The sequence below is a fragment of the Athene cunicularia genome (genome assembly GCF_003259725.1).
Source record: "Athene cunicularia isolate RWA chromosome 8 unlocalized genomic scaffold, athCun1 chr8_part1, whole genome shotgun sequence".
Lineage (NCBI taxonomy): Eukaryota > Metazoa > Chordata > Aves > Strigiformes > Strigidae > Athene > Athene cunicularia.
This window is the reverse complement of record NW_020799109.1, coordinates 13,093,414-13,114,810: the sequence shown is the minus strand read 5'-3', so window position 1 is coordinate 13,114,810 and position 21,397 is coordinate 13,093,414. Positions and strand designations below refer to the sequence as shown.

Here is a 21,397-nt window from a genome sequence, read left to right as displayed (position 1 = left end):
GTGGAAATAAAAGAATCGTATCAAGTGGTTCAACAGATTGAAATAAAAATCTGATGAGTCATTGGCTCTGAGGGGTGTCAGAGCCAAAGGCTAGGCTATAGCAAGGCATCTTGACAAAATACCTACTTTCAGATCCCCCTTCTCATCCCACCAAAGGTGGTCCCCCTCCACCAAGGCAGCTCTGCCCTGCAGCCACCAAGGCTTGAGGCCACCCTCGGCCCACAGTTCAGCACGGCTCCCCACCCCCTGCCCTTGTAGTAACTTCAACAAAGCCCAGTGGTTTCAGCACGGTTTGGTAGGCAGTTGAGAGAAACAGCTGTTGTTACACCTCCAGGAGCCTCCCATGCTAAAGGTGAGAAGTGAGACCAGTGTTTTCTCCTGCAGAGAACTGGGGATGAGCCTCTTTAACCAAGGAACAAGCGACAGAACAAGAGGAAATGGCCTCAAGTTGTGCCAGGGAAGGTTTAGACTGGATATTAGGCAGCATTTCTTTCCAGAAGGGATTGTTGGGCGATGGAACGGGCTGCCCAGGGAGGTGGTGGAGTCCCCATCCCTGGAGGGGTTTAAGAGTCGGGTTGACAGCGCTGAGGGATCTGGTGTAGTTGGGAACTGTCAGTGTTGGGTTGATGGTTGGACTGGATGATCTTCAAGGCCTTTTCCAACCGAGACGATTCTGTGATAGGACCGCCAGCCTGTCCAGGGGCCGGCAGAGGTCAGAGTCGCGCTGCATCACACCTCACAACAGAGCCACCACGAACAGCTCAAGACAATGGTACGATCTGCTGTCGCTGCCGCCTCAGCTCTGCAAAAACGGAATTTAATAAAGCTCCGATACGTGGCTCAGAGCGAGGTCACTATTCCCCAGCCACCGGGAAAGCGAAAGGCAGCGGCACCCCTGCCCGCTGCGGTGCGGAACGTCCCGGGCACGGCGGAGCTCGCCCCGCACGTGCGGCGTGTCTAAAGTTAAAGCCTTTTAACGGGTGTGTGGATCCCGGTCTCCGGCTGCGCCGTGAGCTGCCGGCAGCCGGTGCCGGCTGAGGGCGTGTGCGGAGTTTCCCGGTTAAAATCCAGGGCGGGGGGTTGGGCGCTGTCCCGGGCTCGGTGGCCCGGTGCCCTTCTCGCAGGTGTGAGGCATGGACACACGGAAGGGCCTACTGTTATTTTTCTCAAGTGGGAGTAATCTCACGTTTCAGTTACTATGTTTTTAGCACAGTGCCTGCACTACATATGGAGTGGTGTTTGCCTTTCAATTCTGCCTTATTAACAATTTGTTATACTCGAAGTTAATTACACATAGAACAAAAAATAGCCAATAGGAATATTTTTAGAGTCTTTGGATTACTAATTAAACTGTAAATAGTTTGCTACTTGAAGGACAGAATGCTTCACGTACATTTTAACAAGCGGTTTTTCTGTTCCTGCGTGTGTTGTATGAGACCGCAGGCATCAGCCCAGTACCCCTCAGAGAGTTACAGAGTCTGATTAAGAATCAACAAATCTGCATCCTTGTCCTGTGCGACTTGTTCCGTTACCTCTGGGATGTGTTATGCCCTTTCTGTGTCCTGACTTATACTGTTAAAAAAACAGGGCCCTCTACTCTGCAGAGCGTGGTAGGAACTATGGATAACACAGATAATAGAGTAGGTGGTTGTCACAGCTCCTGATTTTGGAAGATAAATGTAACGACCTGGAATTTAAAATGAGTTAAAATTGCAGATTCGCTTACTTTCTTTTGAAAAGACGAGGACAACAAGAAAACCAAATTAATTCAAGCTTGGATAAATTCCAGCAGGGACAGGGAAGAGATCTTATCCCTGTACTCAGCACTGGTGAGGCCGCACCTCGATTCCTGTGTTCAGTTTTGGGCCCCTTGCTACAAAAAGGACATTGAATGACTCAATGAATTGTCCAAAGAAGGGTAACAAAGCTGGTGCAGGGTCTGGAGCACAGGTCGTACGGGGAGCGGCTGAGGGAACTGGGGGGGGTTTAGTCTGGAGAAGAGGCTGAGGGGAGACCTCATCGCCCTCTACAGCTCCCTGAAAGGAGGTTGCAGAGAGCTGGGGATGAGCCTCTTTAACCACGTAGTAAGCGATAGGACAAGGGGTAATGGCCTCAAGTTGTGCCAGGGAAGGTTTAGACTGGATATTAGGCAGCATTTCTTTCCAGAAGGGGTTGTTGGGTGTTGGAATGAGCTGCCCAGGGAGGTGGTGGAGTCCCCATCCCTGGAGTCAGGTCAACAGCGCTGAGGGATCTGGTGTAGTTGGGAACTGTCAGTGCGAGGTTAACTGTGGGACTAGATGATCTTCAAGGTCTTTTCCAATGTAGCTGATTCTGTCATTCCTTTTCTTATTAAGAAAGAAACTGTAGGTCAGTACCTCATTTTGTTCTCAGAGTGTCCTTTGGAATAGAGATGTGGGGGGGGTTGAACTAAGCTGCAAGTGACTAATAATTATTTCTCCATTGTTATTTAGCAAGTTTTGGGGAAGAATTTGGAGCAATTAACTTGCATGAAATGTGCAAAACGGAGTAAGCAAAACTACCTTTCTTCAAGCTTTTGTAAGGTTTACTCAGTGTTAATGTGAGGTAAACAGATGCATTGGACACTTTTGTGGAAACAACAAAATTAGGAGTGGTCATTTCTTTCATATTGCTGAAGAAATCTAATAGTTTCTCCATCTTTCAGGATCAAGCAGAACAGTTCTTCAGAAGTGGACATACAAATAACTGGGCAGTTTTGGTAAGCATGGTCCAGGTTGTTTTCTTCCAATAAAGTTGACAGTTTTTCATCAGGAGCCATAATTGCAACAGTCACTCAAGAATTCTGTTCATCTGAAAGAAATATAAAGATAAAGACTTAGAAATGAATAAATTTGCAATTGTGCCTGCAGATTTATTACACTATAATAAAATTATCCTTTCAATAAGACTCCATTTCAAGTGCTCAAAACATCTAGCTACATGGCAGGATTTATAAAACAAAAGTTCTGTCAGCATTAAAATAGTTAAATTACCATACTGCATATTGAACAAAATTTTAATTCTCATATCAGAGAAGTATATCTCTTTGACCAGGAAGGAACCATTTATTTCTGATTTTTGTTCTTACTCAATCTGTTAACTTGTGATAACAAGCTTAGAATAAAATAAATTCAGGCAACATAATGTTTAGATCAACTGTTCTTATCTTTTTTTTTTCTTTGCCATGAGTCTTTTATTAGCTTTGAATCATGCTGCACAATTAATTCTTATTCACAATTCAGATCTTAATGACTAATTTGTTTCAGAACACTATTGTAATTACTCAGTAGCAGCTGTTTGTTTTCCAGATACTAAATTTGAGCAATATAAAAGGAAAGTTAACAGTAATTAATTGAATTAGAAGGAATAATTTCTGTATTCTACAATGTGCAAACTTGAAATTCTTAAAATATTTACTACTTTAATACTACTAACAAATAGGTGCTTTTATTAGTATGCATAAAACCACACAAATAAGGTGCAAAATTAGGTCCAAGGAGCTATACTTTCTATTCTCAACAGATTCTCTGCTGGTTATACATTTTCAGTAGTTAATGACTAAGGTTTATAACAATTGCTGCTAATTTTTAAAGCAGGAAAATAGGATTTTGCTGCTATCAGGCACCTCAAGCCTGGGAACATACCACAATCCTACCTCATCTGTAGTATGAGTTAATGTGCTGCAGTGTGAATAGCTGTATTTAAAGCATAGACACATTTTTCACTGTGTTGTAAGGGAGGTAATGGAGGAAAGGGATGGCCAATAATACCTTGAAATGTCACAGTGAGATTGGCCACAGTTAGTTTTCAGAGCTTTAAATCTCGCTGAAAGGCAAATGTTCTCATGGGCTGATTCCTGTGGGATTTTTTTTTTTTTAAATTCATAACTGACAGGATGGTTGAGACACAAGGGAATCCTTTCAGGCTGAATTTTTATTATTACTTAGGCTAATACTCGTTTCATTTTATGAAAAGGCTAGAGGAAAAGATGTTATATAGTGTAACTTAAAGATGTTTCTCTTTAAATTAGAGCTGTACATTTAAAGCTGAAAAATTAAAAAACTGTATTTAATGCTTGTCCCTGCTTCTCTGGTCTTGTGATGCTGAAGTCACCTCTTTCTAAAATGCTTCTTCCTTTGTCTGTTTGAAAGACTTATAAAAGCAAAGGAAATTTGTTTCCAAAGGCGAATTGCTGTCCATGGTGTGGAACAAACAAAAAGTAGTGAACTGAGGTTAAACAGGAGGACAATAATAGTAGGGAACTTCACTGGATTGCCTCTGAAGGTTTTTGAAATCTCATTGGTTTGAGGTTTTTGAGGACAGATTAAATGATATCTGACCTAGGGAGTAGTTTAAGTACAGGAATGGCTGATCCCCAACCCTTTGCCTGTTAGAACAGAACCTGAACTCCTTTGAGATTTTTGAGAATTACTCTATTTGAGAATTACTCTATTTACTCTATTTTATTTGACTCCTTAAGTGCAAATGTCCTCTGTGTATTTTCCCCTGTGTGTGGCTTCTGCTGGAATTCACTTGTGCATTTGTGCAAGAATGCTCCCAGAATGGGTTTGCTATTGAGATGAGAGCTCTTCCTTTGATTTTTTTTTTTCTTCCATTTGATATGGAGAAACCAAATTAAAAACTTTAGCTTATCCACTATTGCTGAATTGTTCCCTAAAGTGTCACTTTCTATACTTAGTTGGGTTTTATGACAAATTTTTCATGAGTCAGTATGTTAAGAACTTTTTTTTTAACTTTTATTTTCAGCATTTGTTGCTTTGGTACAGCAAAGATTTATATAGCTTATCACGAGTTTCTTGGTGTTGCTATGTTCTTTCTGATTTGTTACTAGTTTGTTGATATTCCTGTAATCATGGTCTGATGCAATGTGCCAGGCCCATTTGTATCTTTTACACTATTTAATATGCCTTGTTGTTGTTTTTTTTCCAAGGTGTGTACATCTCGATTCTGGTTTAATTATCGTCATGTGGCAAACACTCTTTCAGTATACAGAAGTGTCAAGAGACTGGGCATTCCTGATAGGTGAGGGAATCTTGGTGAATAAAATTCCTTGCAAATGTGCTATTAAAGTTCTCTTGCTGTCTGAAGCAGTACAAAAATTTCTCTTCCCAATTCAACTGGATAAAAGTAAAAATGAAGGATGCGATCACATCAGTGTGTTGAAAGGTGTGGCAATATTGTTTAAAAGGAAAAGCAACAGGTTATATAATAAACCTTCCAGTTGGAATTGACTAATTAGATTAAAAACATGAGGCGCTATCTGGCCACTAAAATGTACCACTTAGTAAATTGGTGAAAGCATAATGTGAAGTTTGATAAATGCATTCAGCAGTGGCAGTACTACTCTGAGATATGGCTTTTGCTGTACTTCAATTTTCTTTCAGTGTGGAGACATTAGTAACCCTAACTGCATTAAAATGTAAGACTTCTGCAGTTACACTGAGAGTCTCTAAACTAAAGGCCCTGAACAAAGCAGCTCCTACATATTGAAAGTAGCCTTGAAAAATCCATTTTGCGTAATGTTTTCAGAGAAACCAGAAGCTTCGTCCATACAAATGTACTTTTCTAATGATAACATAATGGTTAAAATAGCATCTCTTCTTTGACAACAGGATTAGGAAGGTGAGCAAACTGTTCTGAAGTGCTTTTTAGTTGTGTTCCTAATGATAGTTCTAGGGGTATTAGCACAGTTCCATCCAGCTGTTTTGGAATGAAATTTACTTGTACCAGAACTGTGGAAGTGAATTTTAGGCACCAACATCCATTGAAAGATAAGCTGTATGTATCCATAGGACTGGTAGTTTCTCCAGCATATCTGCTTAAAGATGTACAGCCCACTTCATCATTGCAAAATGCTCATTCTGCTAGATTAATTTTGTACTGCATTTTTGTCCAAGTCCAAAATTACAGTATCAGGAATCCCCACTTAGCTTCCACTCAACTGTGAATGCAGTGGAAGTATCATCCTGTTTCCTGTGTTTATTTTTAAAAATAGAAAGAGGGACTTACTGGTTTTTGAAAGATGCAATGGGATGTTGAAGTCTAATTCTTGGAGTCTATACATCCAAGGGAAGGTACTGCCTGAGCACTGTGGGCTAAAAGCCACAGAAATATGGCATCTTTTTTGCACATCTCATTCAGAAGCATCTATGTTCTCTCCTATATAGCCTTTGAAGCAGAGGCACCCTAGGCACTGCCTTAGAAATTCCTTCACTAGTTCTGCGCTTACCTGAGAACTTTCATCTTCTATGCGTCCATCCACCTTCACCATTAAGGTCATAGTAGATGGCAGTTCTAGAAATACTGCAAAAACTACAGCATGGCTGGAGATTTTTGTTGTTCAGTAGCCTGATTCATTTCTTATCCATACCCAAAAATCTGGAAATTAATCTCAAAAAGCCAGCAATGCTTTAGACTAAGGTCAAGAATAAGACATTGGAGAAGACCTAGAGAGAGAGAGAGCCTATTTCTTCTCATTTGCAGCAATTTTTACATAGATTTCTGTGGGGTTTTCCCTTAGACAAACCTCTACCTGTTTGGTGTTTTTTTTTCTTTACTATAAAACTTCATTAAATAACTTGGTAAGACTCAAAAAAACCACCCCAACACCAAATCACATCTTAAAAATAAACATCAGGATTATTGAGGTTTGTTGTTTTTAGAGAGGTTTGTACATAGCATCATTTTGAATGGAATTGTGTCAATTTGGAGATTTAAATATATTTATCCTTCAGCAAGAGAACTTATTAGGAAAATGATTTGTGGTTTTATAACTGTAAGTTGCTCTGGTTTGTTGACATGTGGGCACAATGCTCTAATTTGTAAAAGACAATTTTTGCTAAAATCCAAAATTAATCTAGAAATTCTCTTTCATTCCATTATTCATTATTTGGTATAAATTTTATGTCATGAAAATGGCATTAATGTATTATGTGGTTAGATTACTTTGGTTTAACAGTTAAGCTTCAAGTTAACAACTAGATTGTTTTGCTGCACGTATGAACCACTTGTACACAGTGGTTCTGTTTAACCATAGGGTATTTCATATGCTTTTAAGAATGCCATACAGTATATAAACTTCGCATGTTTGTGCTCATCGGTCTGTACTGCTACTGTGCAGAGCCTTTTACTGAGTGTGTGTGATTATTAATCCTTTTTTTTTTTTTTTTTTTTTTTTTTTCCTAGCAAAAATACAGTGCTAAACTGTAGGCCTAGTGATGGCTTAGTCTGGAATATTTGCTTTTGAGTATAGTACAAAAAATGTGTTTGCATCTGACTATCTCAGTAAATCTGCAAGACATATATTCAAGACTTGCTTACAACTAATTCTCTTTTAATCATATTCTTTTATAAAAATAGTTTTGCACTGCTGTGCACGTATGGAGAAAAGAAACTCGATTTGTCTTCTGTAGTTGTTCTCCTCTGACTTCTGTCATTACAGCTTCATATTTAGGCCAGCATTTTATTCCCACTGAAATAATTTATTTTGATTATTCTTGAGGATTTATGCTTATGTTATTTTGGACAACATATCTTTTTGTTTCTTTTTGTGTGTGTGTGTGTGCTGTGTGGAGTGTATCAGCACTTGATAAAGAATAACTTTACTCTTAAAGTGCTCATGCAGAGATACAGGTGAATGATGACAAACACAGGGATGGTGGGACACAATTTAGTTTATAACTGGGTGTTTGAGAGTCTGAATTAGCAGCGTTCTTTGCAGGATACAGAGCTTTCCTTTTGTAAGCATTGTTTGGTAGAACACAAAGATCACTGTCTAGGAGAAACTGTATTCAAGACAAGGTTATCCAAGGAAAGGACTGACTTCACCTTGTTCTAGATGTCTTTGGCACATTCTTCCCAGTGCTAAGTCTCCAGTGACTACTTGTTTATTTCATATTTTGACCCAAACCTGACCCTGACAGGTGAATTACAGATCTTTGGCTGCATGCAAGTTGGAACAGATTTATAATGTGCTAGGGTTTTTTTCTTGGTATTATGAAATGCTGGATTTTTTTTTTTTTCTTGGTACTATGAAGAAGAAAATGTCTGGTGTCAGCCTATTTGTGTACTTCAGGAAAATTCCATTAACACAGATAATCATAGTGTATCAGATGTAGTATAATGGTTTGAGAAATGTTTGGGAACACCTCAAATTTTATTAAAAATTGTCATAATGTTTTTAATTGATCTGTCTGAGAAAGCGTAAACAAGCTGGGATTTCTTCCGTTCAGCTGTATGAAATGATTTAGTGCCCCATAAAAATGTCCAGATTTTTTATAAAGAGTTCTGCCGGCCTAGGTCCAGGCAAGTCTGTATCATAAAGTTGCTAATGTCAGCTACTTTCATGCTCATTTTTGGCCTAACTTAATCCTGCAGGTAAGCAACAGATAGCTGCATTTCCGTGTGGGATATCTTTATAATAGTGAGGATGTGCATAAGGAAACAGCCTGTAACAAAGCAAAATTTAATTTACAATTCCAGGAATCTTCTTAATGTTTTAAGCTGTTGCTGTAATTGTGGGACAATGTTGTAATTTCTATTTGACTGTTATGTGAAAGTAGAATGGCTGAAATGTTTTTGTCTTATTTTCTATAGTCACATTGTCCTGATGCTGGCAGATGATATGGCATGTAATCCCAGGAATCCCAAACCAGCTACTGTGTTTAGTCATAAAAACATGGAGCTAAATGTCTATGGAGACGATGTGGAGGTGGATTACAGAAGCTATGAGGTGACTACACTTTAATTAAATCACTGGGTCTTTGTTTTTGGCCTGGGCTTTTATTATCAACTGATAGGTTAAAATGCACCCCACCCTCCTTGTTTTTTTTATTTGAAGTTTATTATACTAGAAACATCTTGTGTGTTAGTGGTTTTGAATAATGGAATCTCCACAGTTAAAATAATATATGGAACTCCTTGTGTGTGTTAGGAATACATGCATATTACTGAAATTTCTTTTTGGAAATGACTGTTTAGTCATCTTGCAAACAACACCACTGTGAAACTTTTGGTGTGCATCTGAAACACTTATTAGGGAGACTTACTTAAATTTCTAATCTTAAGCATATACTTCTATCAAAATAAAACAAAAGCCATAACCTAATAATTACTATACTTACTATATAGAAATCTGCATTCTATCACCTTTTCATTTTTGTGTAATATTCCTTCAAACAGACAGTGTCTTTACCAGTTGATCTCAGATTGGACGTCAGTTGTATGGTTTAATAGTGCTATATATTCATTACTAATGGTTTATAGGAACATATTTAAGTATATAGAGATGTTTTATTTCTCTGAAGATTTGTATAGAGAGATGAAGATACAACACTGAAATAGAGTTATGTTCTTTTTATCGTGGTTTTTCCTGAGTAGGGATTTGTTGTTAGCATTTGAGCTGTGTTTATCTGCATGAAGAAGAAGTGGTGTTTTATGTGATGTTTTTACAATCGCTATCCAGATGGGTCTTACCTGATCACTCAGACTTACATAACCAAAATTGATCTTTTTCTTTTCCTGAGTTGCAGACGGAATTTAAACTTTTATTTTTCCATGGTAACATACACTAATGTTGGAGCAGTTTGTGAGTACGTGAGCATCTTTGGCAGAGTAAAGCTGTACGCTGACAGGTTTTCAGATCAATGAAAACGTATTTAGAAATTATAATGGTGGTAGACTTACTGGATATAATAAAGCAACAGGCTGATGTTAATGGAATAAAGTAAAAGGTACCATATGATTGTGAACCTGCAGTAAAACTTTAAACAGAAAATGTCTGTTTATGCGGTTTATACCATGCAATATTATGTCTGGTTAGATAAGCTGCATATGTAAGTGTTCCATTAGTTAATTTATGTAACCCAGCCTAGAGCTGTTAATCGATACTTTTCTCTTTAGAAAATTGCTTTATGCTTCTATTCATAGGTCACTGTCGAAAATTTCTTGCGTGTATTAACGGGAAGAATCCCACCAAGCACACCACGATCTAAGCGTCTTCTTTCTGACGACAGGAGCAATATTCTGATATACATGACAGGTGATTACAGGTTTCTGTATACAGTTTATTGGTGTTTGTTGTTTAATTGGATGAGCCTATTTGAAAGCATGAAATTCCATCATGAGTCCAAACAAACAAAAGGATGAACAAAAGGATTTAAAAAATTTTTTTAGCATTTCATACTAATTAAGAAAAAACCTGTAGGGCAATAGTTAGCAAGTACAGTTTCCAGTTTAAATGACATATCTTTACTATTCTTACTGTATTAATATTTTCTTTTGCTGGAGTCTGTTTGGAAAAAGAATTGCGTTTGCCTTTTTTTAGAAAAATGGTAAACCGAGCTGAATATCTCCCTTTATACTACATGCTTGCCTAGCTTCTGATTTTTCTGTCAGGCCATGGTGGAAATGGTTTCCTGAAATTTCAAGATTCTGAAGAAATCACAAATGTAGAACTTGCTGATGCCTTTGAACAAATGTGGCAGAAAAGAAGGTAAGAAAAAACTGTTATTTAGAGGTTAAATACTGTATTTCATAAACAAGCCCAAAGTCTTACAGGTAGGCCTCGTTTACCTTCAACAGTGATACTATCTGTTGTCCATAAAATTGCATGGAAGTCTGCAGTCAGAAAGAAAAGTTTTAATTTTTGTTTTCAGTTTCCTGCAGTTACAGCTGCTCAAATGTATTGCTGTGACTAAACTCATATCTTACAGTCAATCAGTGTGAACATTTCTGTCCCTTAGGTTCCTAGCAGCTGTCCCGGTAACTAAAAAGCAGAAATAAGTATATGTTGTTTAAAGAGAGATGGATAAGGAGGCTCTTTTATTTCTTTCAGGTACAATGAATTATTGTTTATTATTGATACTTGTCAAGGAGCATCCATGTATGAACGATTTTATTCACCTAATATAATGGCCTTGGCTAGCAGCCAAGTAGGAGAAGATTCATTATCAGTAAGTAGATTTTTGTGATCCTGAAGACAATTTTCAGAACGCTTGAGTTAAAAGCACAGGTCCTGTTGACTTTTAACTAAAAATTTCTCTTCTAATTGCTGAATGTGTAAGATACTTAGTTATAAAACGTTGTTTTGACAAAATTTGTAAGTGTACTTTTCTTGCTTGTTTTTGTGCACTGGCCCAAAGAACCATGCTGATGATGGATTTCTGTGCTTGTTGGCCAATTTATACGTTGCCTAGGTTAGGAAGAAATTTTATGGGAAGATTGCTGAGAGACGTGTAGGGAATATTCAATCTAGGACTTCTTACACTTGATATGCAAAACAATAGCCATTACCTTTCAGCTGCTGTAATTATATCCCAGTTCAATTACAGAAGGAGTGATAGGGGAGGGATCCTAGCCACACCAAACTCAGCATGTCAGGGTTACCTGAACCTGTGCAGTGCTGTAAAATAAGCTGTCTCTTCCAGCCCTGTTTTCAAAGTCTGAAGAAGCTTGGGGCAGCCCACAATTCTGTACTGGACCATTAAGAAGGAGTTCCCTGCTTTTTGGCAGACATGTAGATTACCAGGATATAGTGTAGAAAAATGAAGATAAACTGTATTGTTCAGCTTGCCAACAGTATGTTTCTTCACAGCTAGTCATTTTCTTTGTGTAATTTGCCTAAGAACAAAAAGCCATTATGCTTAACTTTTGTAACATGCTATTACATTCTGTTCCCTCTCCTAAATACCAAGTCCAGTAACTGCTGTGTGTTGTTTTTAAGCATCAACCTGATCTTGCGATTGGCGTTCATCTTATGGACAGATACACATTCTATGTGCTAGAGTTTTTGGAAGAAATTCATCCAGCTAGTCAGACAAATATGAATGACCTAGTAAGTAGAATACTCAACGTTCATGAATATGCTAATGACTTTAACAGTTTCAAAACTAATTTATTTTGTCCGTAGGGTTCTCCAAATGCTTTCTGTTATCCTGCTGTTTCTCTCGGAAGCAACTTTGGACAGACGGTCTTTTTGCCATTATTGATAGCACTTCAAGGATTGTCCTCAGTGTGGAATTGGTTTGCTGGCTACAGAAAAAAAATTAACCAATTAGCCAATTTTTTTTTTTATTCACTGAAAAATGAATAAAGTACTAATTAAATCTTCATTTCAATAGAATGAAGTATTCACACATGAAAAATGATAGTAGGAAGCTGCTAAAATCAGCTTAATGGATAGCAGACACTGCACATGTGGAAAGGCAACCATTGATTCTGTTTTGCAAAGGTGATTAAACGGTTAGAATTCTAATTGTGCACTCACAGATGCCTGCAGAGACTAATTTCTCCGTATGTCTGCTTAGATTCCAGAGCAAAACAGGTCCAAATTCATCAATGTTTGAAGTTAGTTATATCTTAGGCAAATGTTAATTGTAGCTTTCAGATATGAGGCAGGAGGGGAAAAAACCACAACCATATAACCTATGACAAAATTTATAAAAATGCCTCTATAACAGTTAGATGTATACACTGGTGAGATGACATTAAAATTATTCATGTTTTATTTACTCTATTAACCCTTTATACTCGTTCCAATACCAGTTTCATTGTAGTAATATATTATGCTTTGGTGCCTTGTAGCTGTAAATCCTGACAGGCTGTGTCAGTGATCTGAGAGCCACTGCTTACAGAACACATTGTCTTTGATTCATTTCTGTGAAAGGAGCAGCTGCTGAGAAGTTTTATGCCACCCTCTGTCTACAGAGGATGGTGTTAGCCTGGCTGCTAGATGTGTAGTGGAATTCACTCTAAACAGCCCACACTTGACAGATTTTATGTTGATATAGAATTGATTCAGTGACTAAGATTCAAGATTCATTTACTACCATGGGAATGAAATTCTGTCCTGTAATCTAAAATCTTCTGATCATGACATACAGGTAACATTAAAATAAATCTTGCTAAAGAAGAATATGCAAATTCTTTATTGATTAAATATCTTCTAGCCAGTTCATTCAAACAGCACTTTAGAATTCTATTCTGTAAAGCAGAAAATGAATTTATGTTTAAAAAAAAAGTCATAAAAAATAAACAGTGGTTTCTACCAAATTAGATACCATCTGGGAAGTGGTATAACTGGTCTAGCCAGCTAGATATTAATCCAGTTGTTGGGAAAGTGTAGAAAACTTGTTAGCTAGCCAAGTAGTTTATCTTTTAAGCATTTTGTTTAGGTATCTTCTCCATTCTCCCTTGTGTTCTTGTTTTTGCTTATATGCCGAATACTCAGGAAGAGCTGTGGGACTATCCCATGCTGGTAAATTCCTTACATCATGTAAGTCATCATATGTCAATCTGCTTATTGCTGCTTTGGGAAGGGAAGAGGACGGACCCAAATATATAATGATTTGTGATGATCACGTACTGAGTCATAATATGCATGTATTTCAGCAAACATGACCTTTTGATTTCGAGCTGGTGCTTTTCAGGGCTTCATCTAAGAGTTCCAAAATGACATATGGTTAGTCCGTGGTAAGAATATAAGACCATTTATTTGCCAGCAGTTATAGGGGCTACTTTGGCACTGGAATGCACTGTTAGTGTTGTGCTGGTTTGAGAACAAAGAACTACTGCTCATCCAACTCTGTTTTTTTTTTTTTTAAAAATTAACACTTGCCAAACTCAGGATAACATATTAAGTGGCTTGCTAAGTAGTTTTAAAATTATTAACTAATGTTTAGTTGTTTGATCTTCTGATATGTTGTCTGCTTTTTTAGAAGTACTGTGCATTTGTTACACTGCTTCTATCCCCACACCCCTTTACTTTTCTCCAACCACTCTTAAAACAGCTTCTCTTCACATCCACCTAAGATTTGGCTATTGCATTCCTGCAAAGAATGAGACATCTTTTTTCATAATCCACTCCACCTACTCCCCACCTGCTCCATCTGTGTTGCTAAGGGATAGCATAAAGCTGTGCAAATGACTGGCTTTCGGTTTGATCATAATTCCAAAAAAGTAAAGACTAAATTGAAATGTCACACATGTGAACTTTTAAAACAAGATTCAAATAAATTTCAAAATGAGATCTCATTTGTCATAAAATAGCTAAAAATTTTGTTAAGAAAAGTCAAGATAACAAAGCTTCTGTTCTGGGGAATTGTTTAGCTCTTTGAATAGTATCTTATTTTAAAAAAATTGAAAAACTGACACATGAACAAATATGTTTCACTTAGCCTTTTTTTTGTCGGAAAACCTCAGTTATTAGTGTTAGTCTGCTGTGATGTAATTGCTTTGCAGCCCTTTTCTCACACTGGTAGTGGATAGGTAGATTTTTAATACTGAAGTTGTCTTCTTGGTGCCATTGCACGTTTTTGTTTATGATTCATCTAAACATGGTAGTGAGTTGTGGGACAGGTAAGAAATAGTTGGGTGCAGTATCAATTTCCCACAGTTTTTTTGGACATTTACACTCTTGAGAGATTGGAGGAGAGAATGGTATAACTGCAGTATAGCTTTACGCATTAAATGGCGGGATTAAAACAAATAGCTGTTATAATTTTACTTCAGAGACTTAGTTTTTAAATTTGTGGCCTTAGTTGGAGCAGAGCTGAGGAAAATTGGTTGCATTTTGGTGAAACTGAAACTTAAGAGGGTTTGTGCACACTGACAAGTGGCTTTGTATGGGCGGTGTGATGCTGATGAGTCTAGTTCATTTTCACTTCACAGAGAGGATAACAGAGATTTGTTCTGCTCCTGTCTTTCCTTTAGCAGCAGCCTAATGCCATATGCTTACAGGCTCAGACAAAAAAAAAGACAAGGTATGAAAGAGAAACTGTAATGGAGCAGAGGAGAGGAATAGGGAGATAGAATTTGTCCTCCGTGAAGAAAAGCCAGGTATATTGTTTTGTCTCTGAGAAGGTTTTTAAATATAGGGCTCTGTTGTCGTGAGAGGAGGGAGCCGCACAAGCCCATGTGTTTTCTGTTAGGCTGAGCGCAGTTTCTGCTAAAAGTATGGACTGAAACTCACAAGTCTTGTCAGTCATAATCTGAGATAATTGAGGTTGTATTTGCATTGAGCTAATTAGGACCTGTGATTTTGTCCTAAGAATGCAACCTTCTAAGAGCTGACCTGTGATGTAATTAGCGATGTGAGTGCTAGATCCAGTGACTGATGGACCTGTTTGTGAAAATCACTTGGAGAATTTAAGGTTAATGAAGATGAGCACCTATGTGAACAGTGTCCATCATAGTTCTGTACACTAATCTGTTCTGTTAAATGTTTTTTATTATTGGAACATACAGGGACTCACATCACTGTTACCAGGTGGTCTGCGCTTTGCCTATGAAATGCTTGAATGGACAGCAACATTTGCTCATAAAACTAGTTGTCCAGAGCACTGTTGAGCTACTGCCTCTGTCTAGCAGGAACATGTATCTAGCTCCTGTATCTAGTAGGGTTGTGTGTTTGGTTGTAATGATTGAAACATGAACTCAGCTTTCCAAACCAATCAAGGAGGCCAAAGAGAGTGAGGCCTTAGATTGCGTTTTATGGCACTTTAAGCTGTGTAGCATTAATAATAAAAATGCAAATAAATTGTAATGCACAAAATGTAAAATAATAAATAACAAGATCTCTCGAAATGAGGAATCTGTCCAGATGTGAAATTATAGACTTTTGTGGGGAGTGTGGTAGGACTTGTGCAAATGAGCATTGTTTCCAAAATACACTGGTTTTGCCTTGAATATCTGCTGGGTATGTAACAATTTTGTTATTTAATAGGCGTGCTGTCTTGTCCTGTATTCTAAATGTTGCAACAAATCGGCTGCTGTTATGTCTACATATTTTCTGCAAATGTACCTTTATACAGAACTGAATCCCTTGAAAACAGTTTTTTAGTGCTGTTCTTGTCTTCCGGGTATTGCAATGTGTGCTGGTTATAGTGGATCTGATACGTAGATAAAATATATAGGTAAAATAAACAATAAGGTGTGTAGCTAATTTGTAGGTTTTACAGGATGTCTCTGTGAACTAAATGTACATAAAACACCTTTGGTATTTGAAGATTCTAATTCTGCATTAATTTGCAGGCTATAAACTAGAAATAAGACTAAGAGATTTTTTCTTTCCAGTCAAAATGTAAATTCTTGCTTCTTTATGAAGCCTTTACTATTAGCTACTTATCACGGCTTGTTTAATCTTGCCTGCCTCCCTTTGGTAAATAAGAAGAATTTATTACCCACTTGTGCTTTTTGGAAGGTTATAGCAGTGTTGCTGCATATATATTCAGAAATACATTTGTGCATTTAATCAGTTAGATGTAACTGATAATTGGCTTTCACAGAAGCATTTCTAAATACAAATGGCATAATTGTCATGATAAAGATTTTCTGAAATGCATAATGAAAATGTTTATGCCTTTTTAATGTTTTTGTTCAGTCATTTTTTTCAGCTATGGAGCTTGTACTGAATGCAAGTAAGTTATGTGTGGCATTTATATTTCTTTTTATAGTGAATTCATTTTGGAAGGTGTATGTAGAGACTATTGATGAATGAAGGACAGGATATGATTGTTCATCTTGGTTTCCAGTTTCAGGTCTGTCCAAAAAGTTTGTGTGTTTCCACGCCTGGGCACCGAACTGATCTGTTTCAGCGAGACCCACAAAATGTTCTGATAACAGACTTCTTTGGCAGTGTGAGAAAAGTGGAAATTACGACAGAGACAGTTTCTTTGGACAGTGACTTAGCTGGTTTTGAAAGCAAGTAAGTAGTCATTATTTAGACTTGATTTGTATAGCTCTGTGCCACAGAAACAAAATGTAAGTCATGTAACTGTCAAGGAAAGAACAACTGTGATTTTCTGTCATTTCTGACAAAGAATCAGGGAGTTAGTATGGGTCTGCCACTAATGATAAAGTTGGGGTTTGTCACTTGAAAACTTGGTTTAAAAATACTCACACCTTTATTCAGTCTTGTAAATAAATAAATGACCAAGATGTGGATGTCATCAAAAAAAAAAAAAAAAAAAAAAAAAAAATCTAAAATTTTCTTTCTTCGTTAACATTTCTTTTTTAATGTGCAGAAACATTTTGTTCCTGTAAATTCCTGCTTGTAAGCTCTGAGTATAAACCATCAGTTAGTTGTTTCATAACAACTAGTTTTTTACGATACACTTTGTTTCTGTTCTGTGAATTCTCTGGCTTTTGACATTAACTGTTGTGAGAATTTCTGTTGCTCAGATGCAGCAATTCATTTTAATAAAATTGCTGGTGCAGGTTCATTGATAGAAGTTGTAACAGGGCTTTCATTACTTTGTGGATGAAGAAAGAATTATAAACGAGTTTGTATTTTTGGTATTCTGTTGCCACCTATTGGGAACATGTAAAGGAAGATGTGCTTGTACTGTAGAGTTTATTTAGCACTGTGCTTCCACTTCTGTTGCATCTTTTACGTTTGATGATACTGTCCTCTAGAACGAAAAAAAAAAGACATTGAAATAGTTTGCTGTACCAGGGATTAAATCTTTTTCAACCCATAAATTTATGTAAATTGTTGTCTACCTTCATTGATCTGAGGAACAGTAAACAAGAAGTTAGTGAATAGCAGTTTTGTTAATTTTAAAGTACTCAGGAGAGGTTTGAATATTAGGAAGCATTTCTTTACTGAGAGGGTGTTCAAACACTGAAACAGCCTTCCTAGACAACTCAATGCCTCAAGCCTGTCAGTGTTTAAGAGGCATTTGGACAATGCCCTCAACAACATGCTTTGACTTTTGGTTGGCCCTGAATTGGTCCGGCAGTTGAACTAGATGATCCCTGTAGGTCCCTTCCAACTGAAATAGTCTGTTCTATTCTAGAGGTAACAGTAATTCTGGTCCTCATAATTAAAAACATCCTACATGATTTAGTATATTTCATATTTTATTTTCATACTGTATTTTTATCTGTATCATGCGCATTAGTACTAACCATATATTTCTTAAACAAATTTTGTGACTCCTTAGTTTAGAATTGTATTTAGTGACACTAAATTTGTTTTTTCTCTGAAGAATAAAAAAGCTTTTTTGCAAATAACAGACATTTTGCCAGTCAAAAAGCATGATGAAAACTTACCTATGTGGGTTTCTAATTTGTGAACAATTAAAAGGTGAAATAGGTTTTGGACTACTTTACTGTTCTGAAACAGGAAATGACTGGGATTTTCAGCTTTATTTTTGAGTTGGTTTGGTGCCAATATATGAGGGTTTTTTAGGTGTCTGCTATTCAGCTGAATTGCACACATGGAAGCGATGTTGAGAAATGGGCACTCATGCGCAGAGAGGAATATTATCCTTGTGAAATGTTCTGATATTTAATGAAAGCTCTATTACATTATCATGGCAATTCCAGTTCACTTAAATCTGTGAAATTGGAAGAGATTGGAAGGAACATGCTGGTTTAATAGTTAAATAGTTTGTCTTTATCTTGGAAGGGTCTTTAGGAATGTGTATGCCTGGGAATGGAAGTACACAGCAGTAGCTCACAGAATACTGCCTCGTGTCTGTAAGGTGTATGACCATTTTTAAGCGGTCTTGTGTAAAATAGTAAGTTATTTATTGCACTACATTCAGATACAGTTTTCAAAAAAAGTATTTCAGCTTTCAGTTTCTTGTTACCACTTTGCAAGAGTTTACAGAGTGTGTTTTTAATGGAGAAGAAAGCATGGACCTTGTAGAAAAGTGCTGGAAAATTGTAGTATAGCTGTGTAGGTAGTGATGTGGAGTGCTTAATAAATACCCTACACAGAATTCTGAAGTCAGTACCTCTTGGGATGACAGAGATCTGTTTTGCTACAGCAAATCTAGGAATTATAGCTTGAAGTGAATTTATTAATTAAATATGTTAATGCTTTTAAAAATGCAGTTTTAGAGGGTCTGTTCTGCAAGAACTAGTTGTTGTTTTTTGTTTTTTTGTTTTTTAAATGTTATAAATATTACACACATCTATTTCTGAGGGTGTTAAGAAGTTAGAACACTTCACAAATTATGTGACCTTTGAATAGATACTACCTCAGTTGTCCCAAATGAATATAAGAATGAATCTTGAATGAAAGAATGTGAGTGTATATTTGTAACCTCCTCAGTATTAAGCCATTCTGTGCCTTTTGGAAATGTCATGGCTGTTGACACCCCAGATTGCATTCAAACAGCTAGGGAAAGACAGGGCTAGCACAGCCTAGTTTTCTTTTTGGTATCATTGGGAGAGATCTAAACCAAGCTTGTTAAAAATGAATAATCTTTCCTAATTAGTCGTGAATAATCTTGTTCATGTCTAATACTGTTTTAAAAGCCTTTGTGAAGAGGAAAAAAGTCATGTAGAATTGAACTTGTGCTCCTTAAGGGTTTGCAAGAAGTATTTACCAGGAAGTATCTGATAGATCACAAATGTATACCAGCAATACAAATTTTGATGTTTTACATTGGCTACTGAATGTGCAGATGTTTTTTATTCTGACAAAATCTATGCAGAATCTTAAGTCTTTTCCTTTTTTTCTATATTGCATTCCAGTTACACTTTTTCCCTAGCAGATAATTTGCAGAGGTTTTGTTGGTTTAATATTTGATACAGCCTCTTGACTTCATTCATTTATGAATCATTTCCTCTTTGTTTTCTTCTTTGCTCAGTATTAGCCTGATACCCTTTTCCTTTTCCTTCCACACACTGGTGGCAGTAGAATGCTACAGAATATTCATGTTACCAAGCTTAACCAGAAACTGAAATACAGACCTCAGCTCTGACACAGTCCAAAGTAGTCTGTGTTAGATCTGATTTGTTTTAAAGTTGCAAGTGTCATATGTGCAGATAAGGGCATTAAAAAACAAACTAACAAAATAGATAAATCATTGATTAAGCAGATAATGAGTAAAGAAGATGCCATCACGTCAGGTGTGAACAGGTATTGGGATCATACTGCTGGCAGACTGTTCAAGTTTTCATCTAACCCACTGCTGTGACTTTGCCAGATCTTTTCAATAGAAGTTTGTTCTTTGTTACACAATTGCTTAGCAATTACTTCCTAATACGGATCTACTCCCAAGCTCAGTGTGAGCTATAGCTGCGCAACCAGATCAGAACTGGCAGTTTCATGTTGAGCACAAGCCATGACATTTGATGAGTGAGGCCTTTGAAGTTTCCTTTGGCTTTGGCTGAGACTTGTACAAAGAACAACTACTAATTAACCAAAAGAAGAGGCTTTCTTTCTATCCACATAGTAGTAGGTGAATATTTGTCAGTAAAAGCTTTTAAAAAATAAAAGAAAAATCCTCTGCTGTTTCCTTTCTTCATAGCAGTTTCAATCTAAGCTATGTTCACTTCAAAGGGCTTGTTCTGCAGCTGCCGCAGGCCTGACTGGGTTTGTAGCTGCCAATTTTAGCAGAAAACCTGACAGTGTAGGGCTTCTGAGCCTTCAGCTGATAATATTTTGTCTAAATCCTCATGAAAGAGAAAAATGTAAACATTAAGGAGTAGAAGAAATCCTACACCTTTGGAGAAGGAGCCTTGCAGAGTTTAGTACATCTAATAAATTAGGAGAGTGTCTCTTAAACTTGGATTGTAACTCTACAGCCAGTTGGAACACTTTCTCGTTTTCAGCTCCTATCATGAGGAAAAGATGTGTATCAGCGAAAAGTGTTGGTAAAAATTGGGATGAATATTTCTCTTGAGGGTAGTAAGAAGTGAATTAAAGACAGTGTCATATGAAACCCTCCTAGTTTCATTGCTTTTGAGAATTGGGCTTCATATTTAATACTTCTCTTAAGAACTGTGGTACTACTGGCAGTGACTGTTTCCCTAAAAATAAATAAATTGGCCCTTGTGTTAGGAAGGATGCTTATGTAACAGGGAATAATTGTAATTGGTTCATTTGCAGTATGTTAATAGCCAATGTTCTCTCAATGGTTGGGTTGTTTTTTTTTTTGGTGTCTCTCTTCTGTCTCCCGTCTTTTCTTTTCCACCACTTATTTTCAATTTGATGTGCTTAATAAGTAAAGCTGTTGTTGTGCGTTCCGGAATCCATGGGGATACAGTTAGTGAAGCAATAGGTAATTTTTTTAGCAAGTAGAAGCTCTTCAGCTCAATGGGCTTTTCTTAAAATAAAAAAGGGTGGGTTTGTTCTGAGACCAAACTCATCTGTTCATTTTTTAACCAGATGCCTCAGATCTGTAATTCTCTAAGTTTTATAAATAATTTTTAGACTAATTCTGAAAGCTCTTGTTCTCTGAGAAATCCCAGTTCTCATTTGCATCCTGAGTTGCTGTTACATCAGTGATAAATTCACATCACTTGCCCTCCCCCTTTGTATTTTCCACCTATTCTTTACGCGGAGGCTGTGAAGGATAAACGTTGCTCGGCTACGAGCACGGCGGCGGCGGCGGCTCTGATC

The 21,397-nt window shown here is 37.2% G+C and overlaps 1 protein-coding gene across 1 annotated transcript in view; it reads left to right on the top strand.

The window, feature by feature from the left end:
* Positions 1 to 639: 639 nt before the first annotated feature.
* Positions 640 to 21,397, top strand: part of PIGK (phosphatidylinositol glycan anchor biosynthesis class K) — a 72,152-nt gene continuing 51,394 nt past the window's right edge. Inside the window, exons 1-9 of the mRNA XM_026853907.1 lie at positions 640 to 1,027; positions 2,592 to 2,737; positions 4,970 to 5,061; positions 8,635 to 8,770; positions 9,967 to 10,078; positions 10,435 to 10,531; positions 10,874 to 10,991; positions 11,762 to 11,872; positions 16,569 to 16,741. Coding sequence (XP_026709708.1) covers positions 640 to 1,027; positions 2,592 to 2,737; positions 4,970 to 5,061; positions 8,635 to 8,770; positions 9,967 to 10,078; positions 10,435 to 10,531; positions 10,874 to 10,991; positions 11,762 to 11,872; positions 16,569 to 16,741 — 1,373 coding nt within the window. The remainder of the gene's footprint in view (positions 1,028 to 2,591; positions 2,738 to 4,969; positions 5,062 to 8,634; positions 8,771 to 9,966; positions 10,079 to 10,434; positions 10,532 to 10,873; positions 10,992 to 11,761; positions 11,873 to 16,568; positions 16,742 to 21,397) is intronic.